The 21,790-nt window shown below is 42.0% G+C and overlaps 1 protein-coding gene across 4 annotated transcripts in view; it reads right to left on the bottom strand.

Moving 5' to 3' along the window:
• The window catches only part of ATP8A2 (ATPase phospholipid transporting 8A2), a 631,188-nt gene that overhangs the window by 546,348 nt on the left and 63,050 nt on the right, over positions 1-21,790 (bottom strand). Inside the window, exon 1 of one of the 4 annotated variants that reach the window (XM_005286690.4) lies at positions 15,068-15,398. The exons of 2 other annotated variants lie outside the window; for them this stretch is intronic. In XM_005286690.4, the coding sequence (XP_005286747.2) occupies positions 15,068-15,185 (118 nt within the window). In that variant the 5' untranslated portion in view covers positions 15,186-15,398. Of the gene's footprint in view, positions 1-15,067; positions 15,399-21,790 lie in introns of those variants that run through there. One more of the 4 variants, XM_042842871.2, reaches the window with a different exon arrangement.

Here is a 21,790-nt window from a genome sequence, read left to right as displayed (position 1 = left end):
TTATCTCTGCACTACCCATACAGATGCTACAGAACACTGGGAATACAGCATATGAGCTTCGTAGGAAAAAGGCTAATAACTTCTCTTTGCCTAAGGTGAAACTCAGGTTTAAGTCAGGCATAACAAAAAAGGAGCTAACTACACTGACCTACATTCAACTGTGGAGCCTATCCCCACAAATCACCCCAGACTTGCTCAAAATCATCTCCCCTTCACCTTGGCCTAGAAGATGCCTTCTGAGACATTGCTTTCACTTACTCCTCACTAAACCGCAAGACCACAGTCATGTACACCAGTAAACTGACAATCTCCACGGCAAAAGGATGCCCTCCTACACCTCCATGGCCAAAACTGACAAAATTCTGTGCCGAAATGAGGCACACATGCACCTTTCAACACATCACACTAACAGATCTGCCAAACTACTCCCACAAAGCCTTTCCGTATTCCATACAGTGAAGGCAGTTGGAGTGCATGCAGATAACTGCTGGAATTCAAATCTGTGGTGCACAACACATACAATGGCGTCTTCTCTTAAAACTTTCTCACATCTATCTATTATACCACTCGTACCAAACCATTTCCAATGATTACTGCCAGCTCTAAGGGGCAGAGTCCAGGTGCAGGGGTGGCGTGTACCTTAACATTGTATTTCTTGGTTTTCAGAGATTTAAGCTTAGCCATTCTCGACATTCGGGAGTTCCACTGGACACCCCTGGGCAACATTAACTCTGTGTTAATCAAATTTTGGGGCATCATAAGCTCTTTGTGGATAGGGACTGTCTTTTTGTTCTTTTTACAGCCCTAGCACAATTGAGTCTTGCTCCATGACTGAGGTGCCTAGGCACTATGATAATATAAATAAATAATAAATTAGACTAAACGTTCAGCATGTTTTTTCACTTGCAGATTCTGGGCCATTTTGGGACAGAAAAGAAGCTGTACATACCTGACCTGTGGGGAAAAAATCTTCTGAAAATTCTGATGATTGGGATCCTGTATTTTCAAGCTGTCACACTTGAAATAGTTCGTTTCATTTCAAACAGTATCATTTTACTCCCTTTTTCTTTATAAATATCAGTGCCATAAAGCAGCTGTGTATGAATAATATAGTTAATTAAGTAGATTATTTCCAGGATAGTCACATTTTACAAATACTACAAATTGCTGTAATGAGCCAGAAGGCCAGTGTCTCTTAGACCATGGTTTTTAGTATCTAGCAGAGGTATGAATTTAAGTTCCCAAGCTCATCTTATGAAGGTGTTATGTAGGTTTCCTTTGAGGATGAGGACTGATAGGTCAGATGCAGAGTAACTGCTTTGTGAAAAGTGTTCGCCCATGGCTCATAGGGTGTTTTTGTCTTTTATCATTTTCTCAACAGAGACACTATTTTTTTGGCTCATTACAATTTGTAACCTACTAACCCTCCTTTCATCCTATCACTGCAGAGGTGTTAATTTCCCCCTTCATTTTAAGTGGTTTCTTGCAACATATGTGAACCTCTTATGCTTAACCATCTCTCCCACCTTGTATTACCTGTGATACTCTGGTTACCCTTTCCAGACCTGATGAAGAGCTCTGTGAAGCTTTAAAATTTGTCTCTTTCAACCAACAGAAGTTGGCCCATCTCACCCACCTTGTCTCTCTCATATCCTGGAACCAGCATGGCTACAACAACACTGCAAATTACAAATGGAACTGGACATCCAGTACTGTCTCCAATGATGTGCTAGAGGAGGTTCCTAGTAATCTGCTTTGTTCTGTTTGTTACCTCTTTTACCACTTAAAATCTCCCTTTTATAGGTAATAAAATTTGTTTTGTTTATTAAACCCGGTTTCTGTAATTTCTAACTGGGGAGGAGGGGAAGAGCCTCTTGTTAACTTTTCCACAGCAAATTCAAAAAAAGGTTGGGCTGATTTCCTTGCCTGTGATGGAATTTACCCTTGGCTCAAAGGTGCTTTTGAGGAATATTTTTAGGATTTTGGAATGGAGCAAGCTGCATCCAACGGCAGTTATTTTCAGCAAAGGCCTAGGGAAGTATACTCCACTGGTCCCCTCTAGTTTTTGGTTTTAAAAAAAAAAAATACCTCAAACCCATTTCAAATTATACATGTATAGATTTTTCTGATTTGGTTTCAGGGCAATTAAAACTCCTTAAAGAGAAAGAAAGTGAGAATATTAAGGGCTAGTTGATCCACTCAGGAGGCCAAATGCAGGTAGCTGAAGCCTACCTCTGGAAGACTGGAATGCTAACAACCTAATGCATCTCAGTAGAAGCTAATATTGAGGTCCTGGTGAAAGACCCCAACACTGGTATTAATTTTAGTGCAAAAAGATGTTATTTATTAACTTGAATAGTTGAGATAATCAATACTCAAACAAAATTCGTAGTAATGAAATTGCAGTCATTAAGCACATGTATGCATCTGAGGCTGCTTACAGCACACACTAATAAATAATCAGAAAAGAGCTGAGAAGCATTTTTGCTAAAAATACAGTTCAGTATATGTCAGTGATTAAATATTCAGTCTTTCTTGAAGTCATCTTCATTCCCATTCAGAGCACATTCCTCAAACTATTAATTAAAGGAGTAGGGCTGCCAAGCAATTAAAAAAATTAATCGCAATTGTCACGGGTTGGACCCCTTGGGATGTCACCTAGTGTGCTGGGACGCCACTGAGTCAGCCTATTCTGCCAGCCTGGGCCCCCTTTTACCTGGTCTTGCTGGGCTGGGCTCCCCAGCCTTTTCCAGCCAAGCACACAGGTGGGGCCACACCCAGCTCCACAGAGAGACAGAGATCCGCTCTGAGAAGGCTCAGCTTAAGGGGCCTGCCACAGCACCCAGCTATCCAATTCCATTTGGGGTACAAACCCAAAATTATATGAAATTCACCCCCTCCCTCAATGTGGAGAGAGGTGTGCACATTTCTCCCCCCCCCCCCCCCCCGCTAGAAATTACAGAAACTGGGTTTAATAAACAAAACAAATTTTATTACCTATAAAAGGCAAATTTTAAGTGGTAAAAGGGGTAACAAACAGAACAAAGCAGATTACTAATCAGATGAAATCAAACACACAAACTACGCTTAATATACTAAAGAAACTGGTTACATGTAAGTTCTCACTCTAAATGTGGTTTTAATAATCTTCTTCACAGGCCAGACACCATTCCAGCCTGTGTCCGGTTCTTTCCCCCAGTTCAGTCTTAGTTGTTTCCAGCAGTCATCTTGGGTGGAGTAGCAGGGGAGAACTCACAACCAGGATTACCTCACTCCCCACCCTTAAATAGGATTTGCATAAGACGAGAGTCCTTTGTTTCCTAGTTTGACACACACATCCCTCAGCTTCTCATGGAAAAGTACAGAATTTAAGATGGGATCCAGTATCAGGTGACATGGTCACATGCCTCTGTAGGGCCCCTAGAGACATTCTTCACAGACTGACCCACATGTTCACAGGAAAACTAAGCTCTTTTGCAGTCCATTGTCTCTTGCCAATGGGCCATCAGCACTGTCTGGCTTTTTCATTGTTGTATCTGAAGTGTTAGCAGGGGGCGTCACCCAAAGTAACATAGTTGAACTATAGATACATAGTCAATACTCCTAATTTCAGATACACAAACGATACATGCATACAAATAGGATAATCATATTCAGTACATTATAACCTTTCCAATGATACCTTACAAGAGTTATCTTGCATAAAACATACCTTAGTTATGTCATATTCCTACCACAAGCATCTTTTCAAAAGAATATGGAGTATAATGTCACGGCAATTAATCACACTGTTAAACAATATGTTGATTTCAATTACAGTACAGAATACGAAGTGTACAGTGTTCACTTTATATTTATTTTTTATTACAAGTACTTGCACTGTAAAAAAAAACAAAAGGAATAGGATTTTTCAATTCACCTAATACAAATACTGTAGTTCAATCTCTTTACCATGAAAGTAGGACTTAAAAATGTAGAATGATGTAAAAAAAAACTGCATTTAAAAATAAAACCATGTAGAGCATGCAAGCTGTAGAGCATGCAAGTCCACTCAGCCCTACTTCTTGTTCAGCCAATCACTCAGACTAACAAGTTGGTTTACATTTCCAGGAGATAATGCTGCCTGTTTCTTGTTTACACTGTCACCTGAAAGTGAGAACAGGCGTTCTCATGGCAGAATTGTAGCCGGTGTCGCAAGATATGTACATGCCAGATGCGCTAAAGATTCATATGTCCCTTCATGCTTCAACCACTATTCCAGGGAACATGTGTCTATCCTGATGACAGGTTCTACTCGACAACAATCCAAAGCAGAGCAAACTGACGCAAGCTCATTTTCATCATCGGAGTCAGATGCCACCAGCAGAAGGTTGATTTTCTTTTTTGGTGGTTCAGTTTCTGTAGTTTCTGCAACGGAGTGTTGCTCTTTTAAGATTTCTGAAAGCATGCTCCACACCTTGTCCCGCTCAGATTTTGGAAGGCACTTCAGATTCTTAAACCTTGGGTCGAGTGCTGTAGCTATGTTTAGAAATCTCACATTGGAACCTTCTTTGCGTTTTGTCAAATCTGCAATGAAAGTGTTCTTAAAATGAAAAACGTGTGTTGGGTCATCATCCGAGACTGCTGTAACATGAAATACATGGCAAAATGTGGGTAAAACAGAGCAGGGGACATACGATTCTCCCCCAAGGAGTTCGGTCACAAATTTAATTAACACTTTTTTTTTAACAAGCGTCATCAGCATGGAAGCATGTCCTCTGGAATGGTGGCCAAAGCATGAAGGGGCATACATATGTTTAGCATATCTGGCACGAAAATACCTTGCAGTGCTGGCTACAAAAGTGTCATGCAAATGCCTGTTCTCACTTTCTGGTGACATTGTAAACAAGAAGCAGGCAGCATTATCTCCTGTAAATGTAAACAAAGTTGTTTGTCTTAGAGATTGGCTGAACAAGAAGTAGGACTGAGTGGACTTGTAGGCTCTGACGTTTTACATTGGTTTTGGTTTTGAGTATAGTTATATAACAAAAATATCTACAAAAAGATTGCATTACAGTACTTGTATGAGGTGATTTCTTTTATAATTTTTATGGTGCAAATATTTGTAATAAAAATAATATACACTTTGATTTTAATTACAGCACAGCTAAATCATCCCAGTCAGGGCCATGTCAAGCTGGGACCTAAAAACCTCAAAGGATGGAGATTCCACCACCTCCTGAGGTAACCCATTCCAGTGCTTCACCACCAGTGAAATAGTTTTTCCTAATATCCAAACTAGACCGCCCGCACTGCAACTTGAAACCATTACTCCTTGTTCTGTCATCTGCCACCACTGAGAACAGCCTAGCTCCATCCTCTTTGGAACCCCCCTTCAGGCAGTTGAAGGTTGCTATCAAATTCCCCGCTCACTCTTCTCTTCTGCAGACTAAACAAGCCCTGTTCCCTCAACCTCTCCTCATAAATCATGTGCCCCAGCACCCTAATCATTTTTCGTTGTCCTTCGCAGGACTTTTTCCAATTTCGTCCACATCCTTTCTGTAGTGGGGGGCCCCAAACTGGAAGTAATACTCCAGATGTGGCCTCACCAGTGCCAAATAGAAGGGAATAATCATTTCCCTCAGTCTGCTGGCAATGCTCCTACTAATGCAGCCCAATATGCCGTTAGCCTTCTTGGCAACAAGGGCACACTGTTGACTCATATCCAACTTCTCATCCACTGTGATCCCCAGGTCCTTTTCTGTAGAACAGCCGCTTAGCCAGTCGGTCCCCAGCCTGTAGCAGTGCATGGGATTCTTCCGTCCTAAGTGCAGGACTCTGCACTTGTCCTTCTTGAACCTCATCAGATTTCTTTTGGCCCAATCCCCCAATTTGTCTAGGTCACTCTGGACCCTACCCCTACCCTCCAGCGTATCTACCTCTCCCCCCAGCTTAGTGTCATCTGCGAACTTGCTCAGGGTGCAATCCATCCCATCATCCAGATCATTAATAAAGATGTTGAACAAAACCGACCCTAGGACCAACCCCTGGGGCACTCCACTTGATACCGGCTGCCAACTAGACATCGAGCCGTTGATCACTACCTGTTGAGCCCGACGATCTAGCCAGCTTTCTATCCACCTTATATTTAATCTAAAATATTTAATAAATTTTAATTGGCATTCTATTAATAGTGTGATTAAAACTGCAATTAATCGTGATTAATTTTTTTTAATTGCGATTAATTTTTTTTTATTTAATCGTGTGAGTTAACTGCAATTAATCGACAGCCCTAGAAAGAGGAAAGTGTCCACAAATCCAGTAACACTACGATGCAGCATATACAACACTTCTTGTGCTCTATTGTACAGGCTGCTAATGTCCCATTTTTAGTTTTATTACCTTATAAATCCAACACATACCAAAAATAGAGCTTATATATTTTTAAAAATATTTCAAGCATTTAACTGCATAATTCTCCCTCACCTATTTTGCATGAGTCTTCACTGTGAGGGGAGGAGCTCCATAATTTAAGTAAAAAAATATTTATTAGAGAGAAGAGTAACTACTGTCTGGTTTACAGCTCGGGCTGAGCCAGAGTACTATTAGCACTGTTTTTAAAAAGTCCAAAGCAACAAAACATAGCAACCAAATTAGCATCATGTCCACCAAAGACGTCCACACCAGTGCCTCTGTAGGATGCCCCAACTGTTGTTACTAATTTTATTTCAGTAAGATTCAAAAATCATTTTTTCTGTCAGCAGAAAACTGACATAACAGAGGACAATCTAAGATCTTATTTATATAAACAGAAAACACAGAAGTTCAAGTCCCACTTCCCCATAAACTGATTTAAAATAACATTGTGCTATTGCAACTGTGAAGATACCAAAACAGCACAGTTATAAATGAAAGCTCAAAGCTGCAATTTCTATTGTCAGACATGCACTCTCAGATTCCTGTAAAATAAGTGAACTCAATAAAAGTTAAATTATTCATATAAATGTGCTCACTTCTTTGGACAGAATTACAATATTACCGGATGAAGGAAACTTAATGTAGTTGGGGGGAAATTAGATGAAGTTTTTCATGAAATCTTTGTTTACAAATTAATCCAAATTGGTTTGGCTATGATCCCTATTACATGGGATGCAAAATGCCTGAAAGGCAACACAGACAACAATGATAAGGGTCAATATTTCAAATTATGGTAAGGTGTCCATTAGGCTGCCACCTGGATATGTGATCAGCCTAAAATTCTTAACCATTTAATTACTGATCTAGAAGAGATGAGTACCATGGTAAATAATGTGGGTCCACCCCCATTGAGTCAGTTGCTGGAGCAAGGCTTAAAATAGATGTTATTTTCAACACAAGGTAAGACCAGAGAAACATTACAGATGGACTTAAAATGGAAAGTTGCCAAATAAGATTTAACCTAGATGGTAATGTATATGAGGGGAAAAAAACAAAACCATAGATTTAATGAGGGAAAGTAATGCTAACAGGTCTAGTGGTGGTAGTATAAGAGATACAATGCAATATAGTGGCCAAAATACCAATGCAATTTCGACCTGTATACACCATGTTATGCCTTCATGTAACAGGGAAGTTTTAGCTTTTCTCTACATGGCTCCAATGATACAATTAGAATAGTCTTTAACTCTGAACAACTCCCCAGAAAAAAGAAATTACTGGGAATTCAAAGAGCAACCAAAATCATTAAGCAGTTTCAGGGATTCATTAAAATAACTAAAGAAATAGCTTAACCAAAAATATTATTCATTTGGAAGGTGCTTATGACAACTGTCAACAAGTACTTAAGTCTGAAAGATTGCAGATTTTCTGAGGCAGGGGTTTATCTACCTAGGGCTAATGGGGAATCAGTCAAAAAATTAGGCTAAATATTAGGGAAAAAATGTGTAAATGATGAAATCGAATAGGTTTGGAACAGCCTCCTAAAGGAGGGGGCAGAAGTTCTATCACTTGAGCAGGAGCGGCGCCAGGATTTTTGCCGCCCTAGGCGGCAGCGCTCCTCCTCTGAGCATTCGGCAGCGGGGGTCCTTTCGCTCCACGTCTTCGGGGTACTTCGGCGGCGGGTCCCGGAGCGAGTGAAGGACCTGCCGCCGAATTTCCGCCGAAGACCCGGAGCGGAAGGACCCCCCCCGCGCCGAATTTCCACCGAGGGCGGCAAAATGCCGCCCCCCCCAAATCCTGCCGCCCTAGGCGACCGCCTAGGGTCGCTAGTGGAAGCGCCGGCCCTGCACTTGAGGCATCTAAAACTAGACTGGAGAAAAGAGTATAGACTATGCTGAAGCAAGAAGTCCTGCACTGGTTTGTGAGGAATGGATGAATGAGTTAATACTGCTATTTTCCATCCCAGGCAAATTCTCCCCATCTGGTGTCCCATCACTGGCCGTTGGGGATATTTGCTGCTAGCAGTCGCAGATTGGCTACATGCAGTCATAGGCAGTCCCATCATACCACCCCCTCCATAAACTTATCAAGCTCAGACTTGAGGTCAGTTAGGTTTTTTTTTCCTCCCACTGCTCCCTTGGAAGGCTGTTCCAGAACTTCACTCCTCTGATGGTTAGAAACTTTGCCTAATTTCAAGCCTAAACTTGGTGATGGCCAGTTTATATCCATTAATTCTTGTGCCAGCATTGGCACTTAACTTAAATAACTCCTTCCCCTCCTTAGTATTTATCCCTTTGATGTATTTATAGAGAGCAATCATGTCTCCCCTCAGCTTTCTTTTGGTTAGGCTAAACAAGCCAAGCTCTTTGAGTTTCCTCTCATAAGATAGGTTTTCCATTCCTCTGATCATCCTAGTAGCCCTCCTCTGCACCTGTTCCAGCTTGAATTCATCCTTCTTAAACATGGAAGACCAGAACTGCACACAGTATTCCAGATGAGATCTCACCTGATATATCCTAGGACTGCATTTGTCTTTTTCACAGTCACATCACACTGGCAGCTCATAGTCATCCTGTGAACAAACAATACACCCAGGTCTTTCTTGTCCTCTGTCACTTCCAACTGATAAGTCCTCCGCTTATCGCAAAAATTGTTGTTAGTCCCACTCTCCCACCTCACAGGGTCCTAGAGCCCGGGCTCCAGCCTGAGCCCGTACCTCTACACCTCAATTAAACAGCTCCTTAGCCATGTGAGCCCAAGTCAGCTGGCATGGCATGTAACACAAGTTACAGTAAGAAAATACCCAAATTCGGCATCACTGATTTCTCCTCCAACATGAAACCAACCTGCAAGGCCCTGAAATCTACTGCCACTTAGCAGAGGGGTGACAGAATTTAGAAACTAGCTACTTTACCAGAATATACCAGAAACAGAAGAGATCCACAAAATGTAAACAAAAGCATTTTTGTAACAGAATGTATTCAGAGTTGATCTAAATGTCAGCTGATTAACAGCCAGAATCTTCCCCTTTATGTTCTATCCCCAGTGTTTTGAAACACCACCTGTGTTTCAGCAATGTTTAGGAACTGCACTAATCAACTAGAAAGAATCAATTCAGCGATGATCAACATAGATTACAGTCACAGGTGCCATATAAAAACCTAGGTAGCTAGAGTGGCTGGATTTATAGTGCAGTTATATTCTGAACAGTAACATTTTGGGGGTCCATGTTTAATCTTCTTTACAGATTGTTACAACCTGGCCCAATCCCGCTCTAGAGGGTCACCAGTCTGTTGTAAATAGATTCAAACACTGGATCAGACATGCTTTCAAGTCAACTAGATTGGTGTCTAGTCACTATTTCTAACTTTGGGTTTCTAGGGAACACCTCCAAATTCAGACTTCTTGTCTGAGCCCTTCTTTGGGTCCTGGGACTCTGCAGTTCAGCTGCCCTAGTCCCCAAAACCAGCGCCTCAGACCTCCCAAACCCCCTATTTGCTACCAATGGTCCCTCAGAGTTTCACCTGTGGACACAGCTGTGGACACACTGGCTTCTAGCTTAACCCCTTCGGAGGCAACATGGTGGAACACAGGTTTAGTATGGAATTTCTTAACTACAGTCACTTCACTCTTAAAAATCAACAGAAATGTACAAATCTTTGCAAAATAAAAGCCTTGGGATGTACCCTTCCCTAGTCTGATCTCACCATCTCCGGAGATATTTAAGAGTAGGTTAGATAAATGTCTATCAGGGATGGTCTAGACAGTATTTGGTCCTGCCATGAGGGCAGGGGACTGGACTCGATGACCTCTCAAGGTCGCTTTCAGTCCTAGAATCTATGAATCTATGAATCACCACGTCTAGGAGTCTGAGGTTTGTCAGCATTACAGGCTAGGAAGAGTCTCTCCTCCAGGCTCTCTCTCAAGCCTGTCCTTCTTACATGAGGCAATGTGCAGTCGCCCCTGCTCAGAAAAGCACCCTCTTAAATACAGTTTGTCTCTTTTTGCCACATGACGTGGCTGAAAAGCTGCAGATCCACCAGCCACCCTGAGGCCTCTGTGTAGAATAAACATTGTTCCATGGGGTTGGGCCAGCAGTTGAGAAAATCAAAGGTGATGGCTCCAGATTGTTCTGTGATGGCTTCTCAGTGTTAGTCCTTCAAGGAGTCTTTCCTAGGCAGGGAAGCTGGCTGGACTACATTACAATAGGAAAACAACAAGGAGTCCGGTGGCACCTTAAAGACTAACAGATTTATTTGGGCATAAGCTTTCGTGGGTAAAAAACCCACTTCTTCAGATGCATGGAGTGAAAAGCACAGATGCAGGCATTATATAATGATATATAATTATATATAGGTTGTGTCATTATATAATGCCTGCATCTGTAATTTTCACTCCATGCATCTGAAGAAGTGAGGTATTTTACCCACAAAAGCTTATGCCCAAATAAATCTGTTAGTCTTTAAGGTGCCACCGGACTCCTTGTTTTTGTGGATATAGACTAACACGGCTATCCCTGATACTTGATCACAATAGGCTTGCTTTGGGAAAGGTTAGACATGTGTTCAATATATAATACAAAATGGTGGTCCTAATAAAAAATACAGTTTACAATTTCATATAAATATATCCCACTCTGTCACAGATTCCATATCCAATTTGCTCCGTTTACACCAGAAGATTATTTTTCCAACTGCTCAACATGCAAATTCAACCTGGGATCTGGAAATCAAGTTATGTTCTTTCCTAGATCATCATTAGTAACAAAGATTCCTCAATCAAAACCTGGCAATTTTGTTGATGAGGCACAAGGAATAGAATCCAGCTTATTCCTCCATAGCTGTATTGGCTCTCCATTGCTAAAACAGCGGTAAAAACTTCCCTGTGTCAGTAAAGTGAGCAGCTATGGCTCAGAGATACACAGGCTAGGTCTACACTACAGGGGGCGGGGGGAGGTCAACCTAAGTTACGCAACTTCAGCTACGTGAATAGCGTAGCAGAAGTTGCATATTTTAGGTCGACTTACCTGGCTGTGAGGACGGCGGCGAGTCGACCGCTGCTGCGCCGCCGTCAACTCCGCTTCCGCCTCTTGCTGCGGTGATTTCCGGAGTCGACAGCAGAGCCATCGGGGATCGATTTTATCGCATCTTCACTAGACGCGATAAGTCGATCCCCAATAGATCGATTGCTACCCGCCAATCCGGCGGGTAGTGAAGACATGCCCACAGAGAGCCAATCTGGTGAATAAAGTGTTGCCATTTTTACAGTCACTTTTCTGGCTATATCATACTTTAAAAGAAAAAAAAAGAGGTCATATCCTTGTTACTCCCATATACCTCATGATATATCATGTCATGTCACACAACTCAATTTAGGGCCGGAACCTGCTCCCATTCAAGTCAACAGTAAAACTCCCACTGACATCAACGATGCTATGTCAGGCCCTAAGTGCACTCTGATTTAGAACTGCAATTCTATTATTTTGCAGATTCCATGAATACAGTGGTGCTATCAAGTGACACATCAGGATACCTAGACTTAAAGGAAACATACAAAGGGGGAAAAATTGAATTTGTGCCCTTTTGTGTTTCTTTATAATATTTTTTCTACTTTGCATTTTACATTAGAAATATCATGAATGTCAAATCTCATCTTCCCTGGTTTTGTTAGAGGACTTCTTGGAGGTCTGAGCTGTGGATTGTGTTCAAAACTGAAAAAGTGTTGTGGGGGAGAGGAACCTTTAATAAAGTAATATTATTGCCCAAGTGTTTTTGAGTTCAACAGACATTGACAAAAAAAATCACACACAAAAACAAGTGTTAAACAATCTTGAGTAACAAATACTTATTGTGGCAGAGAATCTGACCCATAGAGCCTAACTGCACAAATTGTGTAGCACCTTCTGGGAGTTCTGTGGGCCCTCAGTTCCCACTGACTTAGTAAATGCTTTAAGTGCCCATGATTGTACGGTGTCCTATAATGCCCAAGATTGTAGGATGTCCTATAAGGCCCAATCAAAAACTTTGCCTTGAAATATTTTCTTTGAATACCACACAAACAAATAAAAGGCACATTGGAAAGAGAACAGGTAGGGTGGCTTTCAGGATACATAGGACATTGTTTCTGAAGAGACCATAAAAATGCACTGGGCTACAACACTGATTAATATTTCCACCCATAGTATAGCTCAACTGCATCTTACAGAACTGCTATTATTGTATGTCCCCATCTAACCTCAAACCGCTTGAAGTTCCCACAGTATTTACAATTCTTTGGAGTGAGTGTTTTTCTTGACTTTGCTTCTCCCCTAACTCATTCCTAGTTTTCATCTTTCCTAGTTTTCGTCTTTTAAAATATTTTAAATTATCTTTGCTCGTTACTCAGTTCATGTATTTTTAATTACTTTGGCCTGCCAATTTTAGGTTTGAGACATAAGTCATGTTGCGTAAAGATTAGAATAAAGTTGCATACAGAAAATGTTCAATATTTCTCTGAAATTCAAATTTAACAAAAGATATACTCTGATCCTTCATATCTTCACACACATACATAGAGCACCTATATGACAACTAAACATGTGACAGATGAAGACTGTGTTGCTAAAGCAAAATAAAAAGCAAGCTGTGTACCCCTCACACCCACCCGAGCCTTATCCTAGACGGTAGTGGCTTTTGTCCATAGGAGATCATTCTGCTCTAAATTTTACGCTCTAGGCATCCTCCCATTCACAGTATACTCACTAATTTATAACAGCAACTATATACTTTTCAAACTCCATGCTTTAAAGTCTTTCTTCCTTCCCTTTTACTAGTTGGAGTTTCAGAGTTTTATTAGATTGATCAAAAACATGTAAATAAATTAGGGCTGCCAAACTATTAAAAAAAATCTCAATTAATTGCGAGATTAAAAAAATAGTCATGATTAATCAGTTTTAATTGCACTGTTAACCAATAATAGAATACCAATTTAAATGTATTGTAAATATTTTTGGATTTTTTTCTACATTTTCAGATATGTTGATTTCAATTACAACACAAAATAAAATGTGTACAGTGCTCACTTTATATTATTATTTTTTATTAAAATATTTGCACTGTATAAAAGATAAAAAAATAATATTTTTCAATTCACCTCATACAAGTATTGTAGTGCAATCTCTTTAGAATAAAAGTGCAACTTACAAATGTAGAATTTTTTTTCACATAACTGCACTCAAAAAAAAAATTTAAAAATTGAGCCTACAAGTCCACTCAGTACTATTTCATGTTCAACCAATCACTAAAACAAATTTACAGATGCTGCTGCCCACTTCTTATTTACAATGTCACCTGAAAGTGAGAACAAGCATTCAGATGGCACTGTTGTAGCCGGCGTTTCAAGGTATTTACGTGCCAGATATGCTAAATATTATTATGCCCCTTCATGCTTCGACTTGTAGATTGCACTTTCACAAAAATAATAATATTAAGTGAGCCCTGTACACTTTGTATTCTGTGTTGTAACTGAAATCAATATATTTGAAAATATAGACAAATATTCAAAATATTTATAATATAGCTCAGTGGTTTGAGCATTGGCCTGCTAAACCTAGGGTTGTGAGTTCAATCCTTAAGGGGGCCACCTAGGGATCTGAAGCAAAATCACTACTTGGTCCTGCTAGTGAAGGCAGGGGGCTGGACTCGATGACCTTTCAGGGTCCCTTCCAGTTCTATTAGATAGGTATAATAAATTTAAAACTGGTATTCTATTATTGTTTAACAGTGGATTAAAACTGTGATTAATCATGACTATTTTTTAATCTAGTTAATTTGTTTTGTGTTAATTGCTTGAGTTAACTGCAATTAATTGACAGCCCTAAAATAAATCCATACCTCTTATGTCATCACATTTCAAATCATTAAGAGCCAGGATTCTGAAGCCCTTATTCATAGAGTATTTCGAGTAGTTCCACTGATTTCAAATAAGATACTGTTCTAGGTGAGTGAGGGTATCAGAATGTGTCTCTAAATAATATCACAGATCAATAATGCCTATTACAGTTAGCTAGTTAGTTATTCCTGTCATTTATGAGTCATGGAGGTAAAATTAATAAATAACATGCATAGAATAGATCTAATAGGCTGAATAAAGAGAAATATTTGAAAACATACTTGTCAGATATTTCCCCAAAACAACGCCAGAAAGAACTAATCTTTAAAAGAGATGAGCAATAATGTTTCTTTCTGTGCCTTGTTTCGCTTTATTAATATTGGCTGAGGCTAAAAATATCCTTGGCTCATACTATCTCTCTATTAATATTCCAGCACACAACTGCTATTTTTTTCTTACTGCAATGTATCCATTCCTGTGGAATTCATTAACTGCTCTCATATTTGTCAGACTAAGGTACAAGAAGCTATGATCTTGCTTTCTAAAAAGCTAACACTTTAAACAGAAAATGAAAAACAAAAACCAACGCTATCATTTTGTATATCTAAAATTTAAAACTATCTGTATTCTGGTGCCTAGTAAAAGATGAGGCCTACAACCTACAGCTTATAGCTAGTAGCGGATTAAAGATTTACTGAATACCAACTGACTTTCTGCTCAAAAACATTGATCTTATTATTTCTGTGTTCACCCACACTTACATTACAAGCACAACAAAAGCAGCTGACAACTGTACAATTACCTACTGAGACGAATCTCTTCCAGCGCTGGACTATCAGAAGCATGGTGTTCAGTCTGGCTTTTGCACTGGCTGCATGAAGATGAAAACAGCAGCAGTGCTTGAAAGGTTTCTTCAGCATTAGTGGGCTCAAAGCTGATTAAAATGATCCCTCTGGTAAATCTGTGAAATATATGATTTGCACTTTCAAACTGCTCTGTGTTTGATTTACAGAAGGAAGGTATAGAGTATGTGTGTACATAGAGAGAGGACTGTAGCTCTGACTGGAACATTCTGATAGATTTCAGCTTTAAAAAACATTACAGGCACAGTTCTGCACTTCAGTTTTTAAAATAACAATCTGAACCATTTACTCCCTCTCCCCCCACCCTCTCCGTTGAGTTTTAAAGCAGCATAATTCTTAAACAAAAGGAAATCCAAACAGAATTTAAGCCCAGACCTTTTAAGAGTGCTGACATTCGTTTAACTGGGGGTGGGGTAGGGTTACCACGTGGCTGGTATTTGACCAGCCTGGATGTTTTTTTTAATGGATTTTTAATGGATTTGCCAGTTGCCAGAAAAATAATTTAATCTGCCATTTTTTTCTTGGGTCTAAAGATTTGCACTATTATCACAATACACTAGGACAGGGATTCCCAAACTTGGTTCGCAGCTTGTTCAGGGTAAGCCCCGGGAGGGGGCCAGGCCACCGCTTCCCGCAGCTCCCATTGGCCAGGAACAGCAAACCGCAGCCACTGGGAGCTGCAAGCAGCCGTATTTGCGGACGCTCAGGTAAACAAAGTGTCTCGCGGCCTGCCGGGGCTTACCCTGAACAAGCCACGAACCAAGTTTGGGAACCCCTGCATTAAGATATCTAATGTTAAAAGTTTGTGTCCCACTAAAGATGCTGCAGTGTTCCTATTTCCAGAGTTTAAGTAAGAAAATAATGTTATCAATCTTATCTATATGTGTTATCTCTCTAGATACTAGTAGCTGTTGAAGAGGAGAGGGGTTGCGGAGTTCCCTTGTGGTTGGGATTGCTGAGAGCTTGCCTTGTGGGAGGGTGTAGCGGGATGGTCACCCGCTCTGGCTTGGAAAGGGTTAAAGCCAGCCCTGGGAGAGGGCTGGGGCTGTGAGTTAAAGGCTTGCTGATTGGGGAAACAGCTGCAGCTGGGCCATGCCCCAATCAGGCCACAGCTGGCCCTATAAAAGGCCAGTGAGCCAAGAGCTGGTAGTTTCTCTCTCTAGATGTTGAGAGGGATGGGCCTGGCTGCTGAGCAGGGTCTCTAAAGTGCAGCAAGCTGGGGAGCTCTGACCTGGAAAACCCCCAGGCTGCAGGCCTTGCTCAAGGCTGGAGAAGGTACTGGGGTTGCAGAGGGGTGGCCCAAGGGGAGGCAGAAGGTCCAAACCTTCCTTGCTGATAATGAGTGGCAATTATACTGCAGTCTGCCCCAGTGAGTGGGGGCTAGATGGTGACTGGCAGTAGCCAGAGACTGAGGCAAGGTGGGGATAGGGGTTTGGGGGGTTCCCTGGGGAGGGGAGACCCAATGAGACTGTGGGGTTCTGCAGGGGGCAGAACCCTGAGAAAAGAGGCTTGGGAGGGACATGAGGTGCCAGCAGCAAGGTAAGACACTGGCCTGCAGAGGGTGCTCTGGAGGCTGGTGAGCTAATTCCCTGGATGACCAGCAGGAGGCACTGTGGCAGTGAGTTGTCACCCCTTTACAGAGGAGTGCCAGTTTTTTTGCTTTCAAAGGTGGTAACTCTAGAGTGGGGTAGAGATTTTTAAGTGCTTTTATTTTTTTTACCTAGCTTTTTTTCCTCATTTAGCTTTTGAAAGCTTAATTGATACTACACAGCAGAGTATATGTTTGGGATCTTGAGTGACTAAACAAACCAACCAGCTGAAAAAGCTGAAATATTCAGCTGAGACAAAGTGGGTGAGGTAATATCTATAATTGGACCAACTTCTGTTGGTAAGAGAAACAGAAGTTGATCCAATAAAAGATATTACCTCACCCACTTTGTCTCTCTCATATCCTAGGACCAACATGGCTACAACACTGCATGAAACATTCAGCAATCATTTGAACTGAACCAAATCTTTTCTTCTGAGTTCAGAATGGCTGGGAGAAGGTCCTGCCCTTATTCCTTGCTTCCACTGCTTCCTTCCTCCCCAAGACCTGTGATAGCTGCCTGCTCCATTGTGGGCCCCATTACTATCATAGCTGAACACCTCACAATTTTTTCAATATATTTATTCCCTCAGAAGTGTGTATATTATCCTCCTTTTATAGACCAGGAACTGAGGTAAAGAACAGTTAAGTAACTTGCCCAAGGTCATATAGGAAGTCTCTAGAAGATAGTGACTCAAATGCTGATCTTCTGTCTCTGATGCTACCACTCTAACCACTGGATCATCCTTCCTCAGTACATACTCGCCAAAGGATTCCCTTTGGAATCTGTGGTAGCCAGGCCCAACATAGTGGCTGCAATACAGCTAGGCCTCAGTGGCATATTTGGGGTTGGAAGAGGTTGATTGCAGGACTGTTGTGCAGGAAGCAGTGCTTAATTTGTGCCAAAGTGAGCCCCGGCACCTCTAGGCTTGGCAGTTTATAGCTCCAGCACCTTTGGGCTTGCTGCATCAGTAATGAATGTTAAATTGTTTGAGCCCCAGAACCTCTTTCATTACCAATTAAGCACTTGCAGGAAGGTAAGGCTGTAGAATCTATAAACCAGGAGTGGGTACTGAGAAAGACAACTGGAGATTGTGAACTACTTGAACTTGCACCAACTTCCTTAGTGGCTTTTCTTGCGATAACTGCCCTCCTCTTCTGCACCCTGAGGTTATAGACCGAGGGAGGTGGAAGGAGCTCCCAAAAGTTTCAACAAGCATCTGAACTTTCAGATGCTTATCCAAACCATATCTATAGATCTTTTCAGATTTTCCCTTTGGCGGGATGGATTAAAGCAGGATCCAGTCCCCATGGTCAGAGGGAGACTGGATGGAACAGTGAGTCAAAGGTATAGTAGTAGATTAAATTAAATTTTAAATTAAATTAAATTATAGCAGACTGGCTGATTGCTAAGGTGGAGTGAGTAGGATTGTCTCACCTGAGAGTAAGATCAAAGATCCAGGAGTGAGAAGATAAGTCGGGTGGTGGTGGGGGGCAGATGTTGAGGAACAACCTGCTGGGGGTGGGCAATAAAAGGTGTCCCTTGGAGGGAAGAAGCCTGAGGTTTTAAATGCACCAGCTCCCATTTGGCCTTAATTCACCTCTGCCCATCACTAAGAAACATTACTATTGCATAACGCATGAGGGAGATCCTAGTACAAATATGAGGAATCCTCAAATTCTCAGGAGCATTATCCATCCTCTACAGATGAATCCATAAGCACAATAAAATATAGCCATTTGTGTGTGCTTTCAGTAATGCTGCTGTCAACTATCATCACATTAAAGCCAGCAAGAGCCAGCCTGTTCAGTGGTCTGGTTGTAGTACCCTGCTGTATGTCATGTGGGAGACCTAGTTTTGATTCATAGATTACAATCCCAGATGGGATTATTATGCCCATGTAGTCTCTGGCCTGTGCAATACAGGAGGTCAGACTTCCCCAAAATAATTCCTAGAGCAGATCTTTTAGAAAAAATCCAATCTTGCAGTGGCATTGGAACAATTTTTATAGTAGGGGGTGCTGAATGCCATTGAACAAAACTGTAAGCCCTATATATGTTGGAAACCACTTTAAGACAGGGAGTACTCCCGCAACCCCAGCCCCCCTACTTCCAACACCCCTGCAGTCTTGATTTAAAAATTCTCAGCGATTGAGAATTCATCACCACCCTGGATAAATTGCTCCAACGGTTAATTACTCTCTCCATTAAAAAAGTTATGCCTTATTTCCCATCTGAATTTGTCTAGCTCCAGCTTCCAGCCATTAGTTCACACTGGCTTTCTCTGCTAGACTGAAGAATCCATTATTAAATGTTTGTTCCCCACACAGATACCTGTAGACTGTAATCAAGTCACACCTTAACCTTCTCCCTGTGTGACGTTATTGACATAAACTGGGAACATATAGATCATTGTTGCAACCAAGGTCCTGTAGTGGCACCCAAATCTTGTATAAAGGGGGTCAAATGGGGTGTCTAGGACAAGGTTATGGTTTACTGGTTACGATTATGCTGTCTATATGTATCAGTTTTGTAGTCGAAGTTATGAATATTGGCTCTATACTGTCTGTATGGCAAACTTATGCTATGCTTCTGGGTGACATCCCAGACAAGCTGAGATTAGCTCTGCCTAGCCTGCTTGATGGCCCATTAAGGACCATCAGCTATACAATGGACCCATTGAGAGAAGGCAGATACGCCTTGTACCTCAGCAAAGTATGCAGGGACTGGCCCATGTGACTCCAGACTCCATTTTGCTGTAATTTTCCACAGTAAGAACAAAGAGGTGATCTTACACCTGGAAAAGACTATATAAGGCTGATGCCTGATCTCCATCTTGTCTTCAATCCTGCTTCTTACCTCTGGAGGGACTTTGCTACAAACTGAAGCTCTGAACAAAGGACTGAATGACCCATCCCAGCTGGGGATGTATTCCAGAGACTTGATTTGAACCTGCAGTTTATTCCATCGCTGCTGCAAGCCTGAACCAAGAACTTTGCCATTACTGTATGTAATTGATTCCATTTAACCAATTCTAACTCTCATCTCTATCTTTTTCCTTTTATGAATAAACCTTTAGATTTTAGATTCTAAAGGATTGGCAGTAGCGTGATTTGTGGGTAAGGTCTGACTTGTACATTGACCTGGGTCTGGGGCTTGGTCCTTTGGGATCAGGAGAACCTGTTTCTTTTACTGGGGTATTGGTTTTTATAACCATTTGTCCCCATAACGTGTGGCACTGGTGGTAATACTGGGAAACTGGAGTGTCTAAGGAGATTGCTTGTGAGACTTGCGGTTAGCCAGTGGGGTGAGACCGAAGTCTTAGTCTGGCTGGTTTGGTTTGCCTTAGAGGTGGAAAAACCCCAGCCTTGGGCTGTAACTGCCCTATTTGAGCAATTTGTCCTGAGTTGGCACTCTCAGTTGGGTTCCGCCAGAACCGCATTGTCACACCCTGTCTCTCACTTGCCATGCCAGCAGCACCTGAGATGACTGTTTGTGGAGGCAACATCTGTCACACCTGGATAGGTGTAAGTCAGTGAGTTAACTCACCAGCCTCTGCACCAAAGAACACATTGCACCCACCTCATTTCAGTCCCTTTCTCTTAAGGCCTTCAGCTTTATTTCTTCAAAATAACACACATTCATCATATCGGTAATGTACCTTTCCTGAAACAGAGGCCCCTGCAGTGGCCTATCTACGCCCCACAGGATTACGCTCTGCAGATAATCTTCCTAGAAGCCAGGAAAATCTCTCTGCTCCCTTCTACTTCATAATATGCTCCCTGCATGATCATGCTCAGCACGCCATCTGCTTGAGAATCACATATAAACTGGAACCCAGATCCCCAAAGGGACTTAGGTTTAGGCAGATTTAGGCACCACTGCAATCCACAAAACCCTTGCTCGGCTGCTGCCTAACCTGTAGGAACCCAAGATCCTGCCTCTGGACATGTGCACTGCAGTCTCATTTTCAGATCCTAGACATCTAAGCCCCAGCATGATCCTCAAACCAAGGGAATACAGGCACATACCTCCCAACAGTCCTGGGTTTTGTGCAACTGTCCTGCTTTAACCCCATAAACCATGTGTCCCAGCTGAAGCAGCTCCTGTCCCACGGGGCGGGCTGGATGGCTGGCCTTGGCTCCCTGCATTACAACCTAGTCCCTGACACAGGAGGTTGCAGAGCCACTCACTCAAATTTGGCTCAGCTACCTCCTCACTCTGCAAATCTAGGGAACCAGGCTAAACCTGAGTCTTTTAAAAGGGAAGAGGCCAGTGCACCTGTGACTAATCAGTTCACTTCAACTGGACTGACAAGGGAGCAGGCGAGAGCTGCCTGAGAGGTTCCTGGAGGAAGACAGGAAGGGGCAGGTAAGAGCTGTTTGAGCACATGAAATACACCTCTACCCTGATATAACGCTGTCCTCGGGAGCCAAAAAATCTTATCACGTAATAGGTGAAACTGCGTTATATCGGACTTGCTTTTATCCACCGGAGTGCGCAGCCCTGCCCCCTGGAACGCTGCTTTACCACGTTATAGACGAATTCGTGTTATATTGGGTCGCGTTATATCTGGGTAGAGGTGTAGTTAGGAAAGGGGCAGAGAGAGCAGACGTGGTGCTGTCACTGCCTGAGAGAGGACTCTAGAGCAAGAGGAAGCCCCAGGGGAGTGCCCTGTGGCCACTGTCCTGTACAAGGGCCTGGGAGCTGGGAAAAGCCCAGGATGATGTGAGATTTTTATTAAGCCCAGGATGGGTGGACATTGTATTATTGTTTCATTTGAGCTTTTGACTTTAGTAGGGAGCTCTGGGGGTAAGCCCAAGAGCCCTCCAGTCTCAAGGATAATTGAGACTGATGAAGAGCCTGGTGTCACAGAAGGTGGCAGAGCCAGAACCCTTTGAGTTCTGGTATATTGAACTTTATTTTGTGATTTGAGGTGTCCATATTAATAAATTAAGCTGTTGCACACTTCAGTCTGTGTTGGAGAAGTATTCTTGAGACGGGAAACAGGGTGGGGCACCTGCCGGGTCACCCCATGCCAGAAGAGAACACTCCCAAGATGGTGACCCTTTGA

The sequence above is a fragment of the Chrysemys picta genome, chromosome 1, assembly GCF_011386835.1.
Source record: "Chrysemys picta bellii isolate R12L10 chromosome 1, ASM1138683v2, whole genome shotgun sequence".
Classification (NCBI taxonomy): domain Eukaryota; kingdom Metazoa; phylum Chordata; order Testudines; family Emydidae; genus Chrysemys; species Chrysemys picta.
The sequence above is the reverse complement of the archived record's forward strand: the minus strand, read 5'-3'. Positions and strand labels throughout refer to the sequence as shown.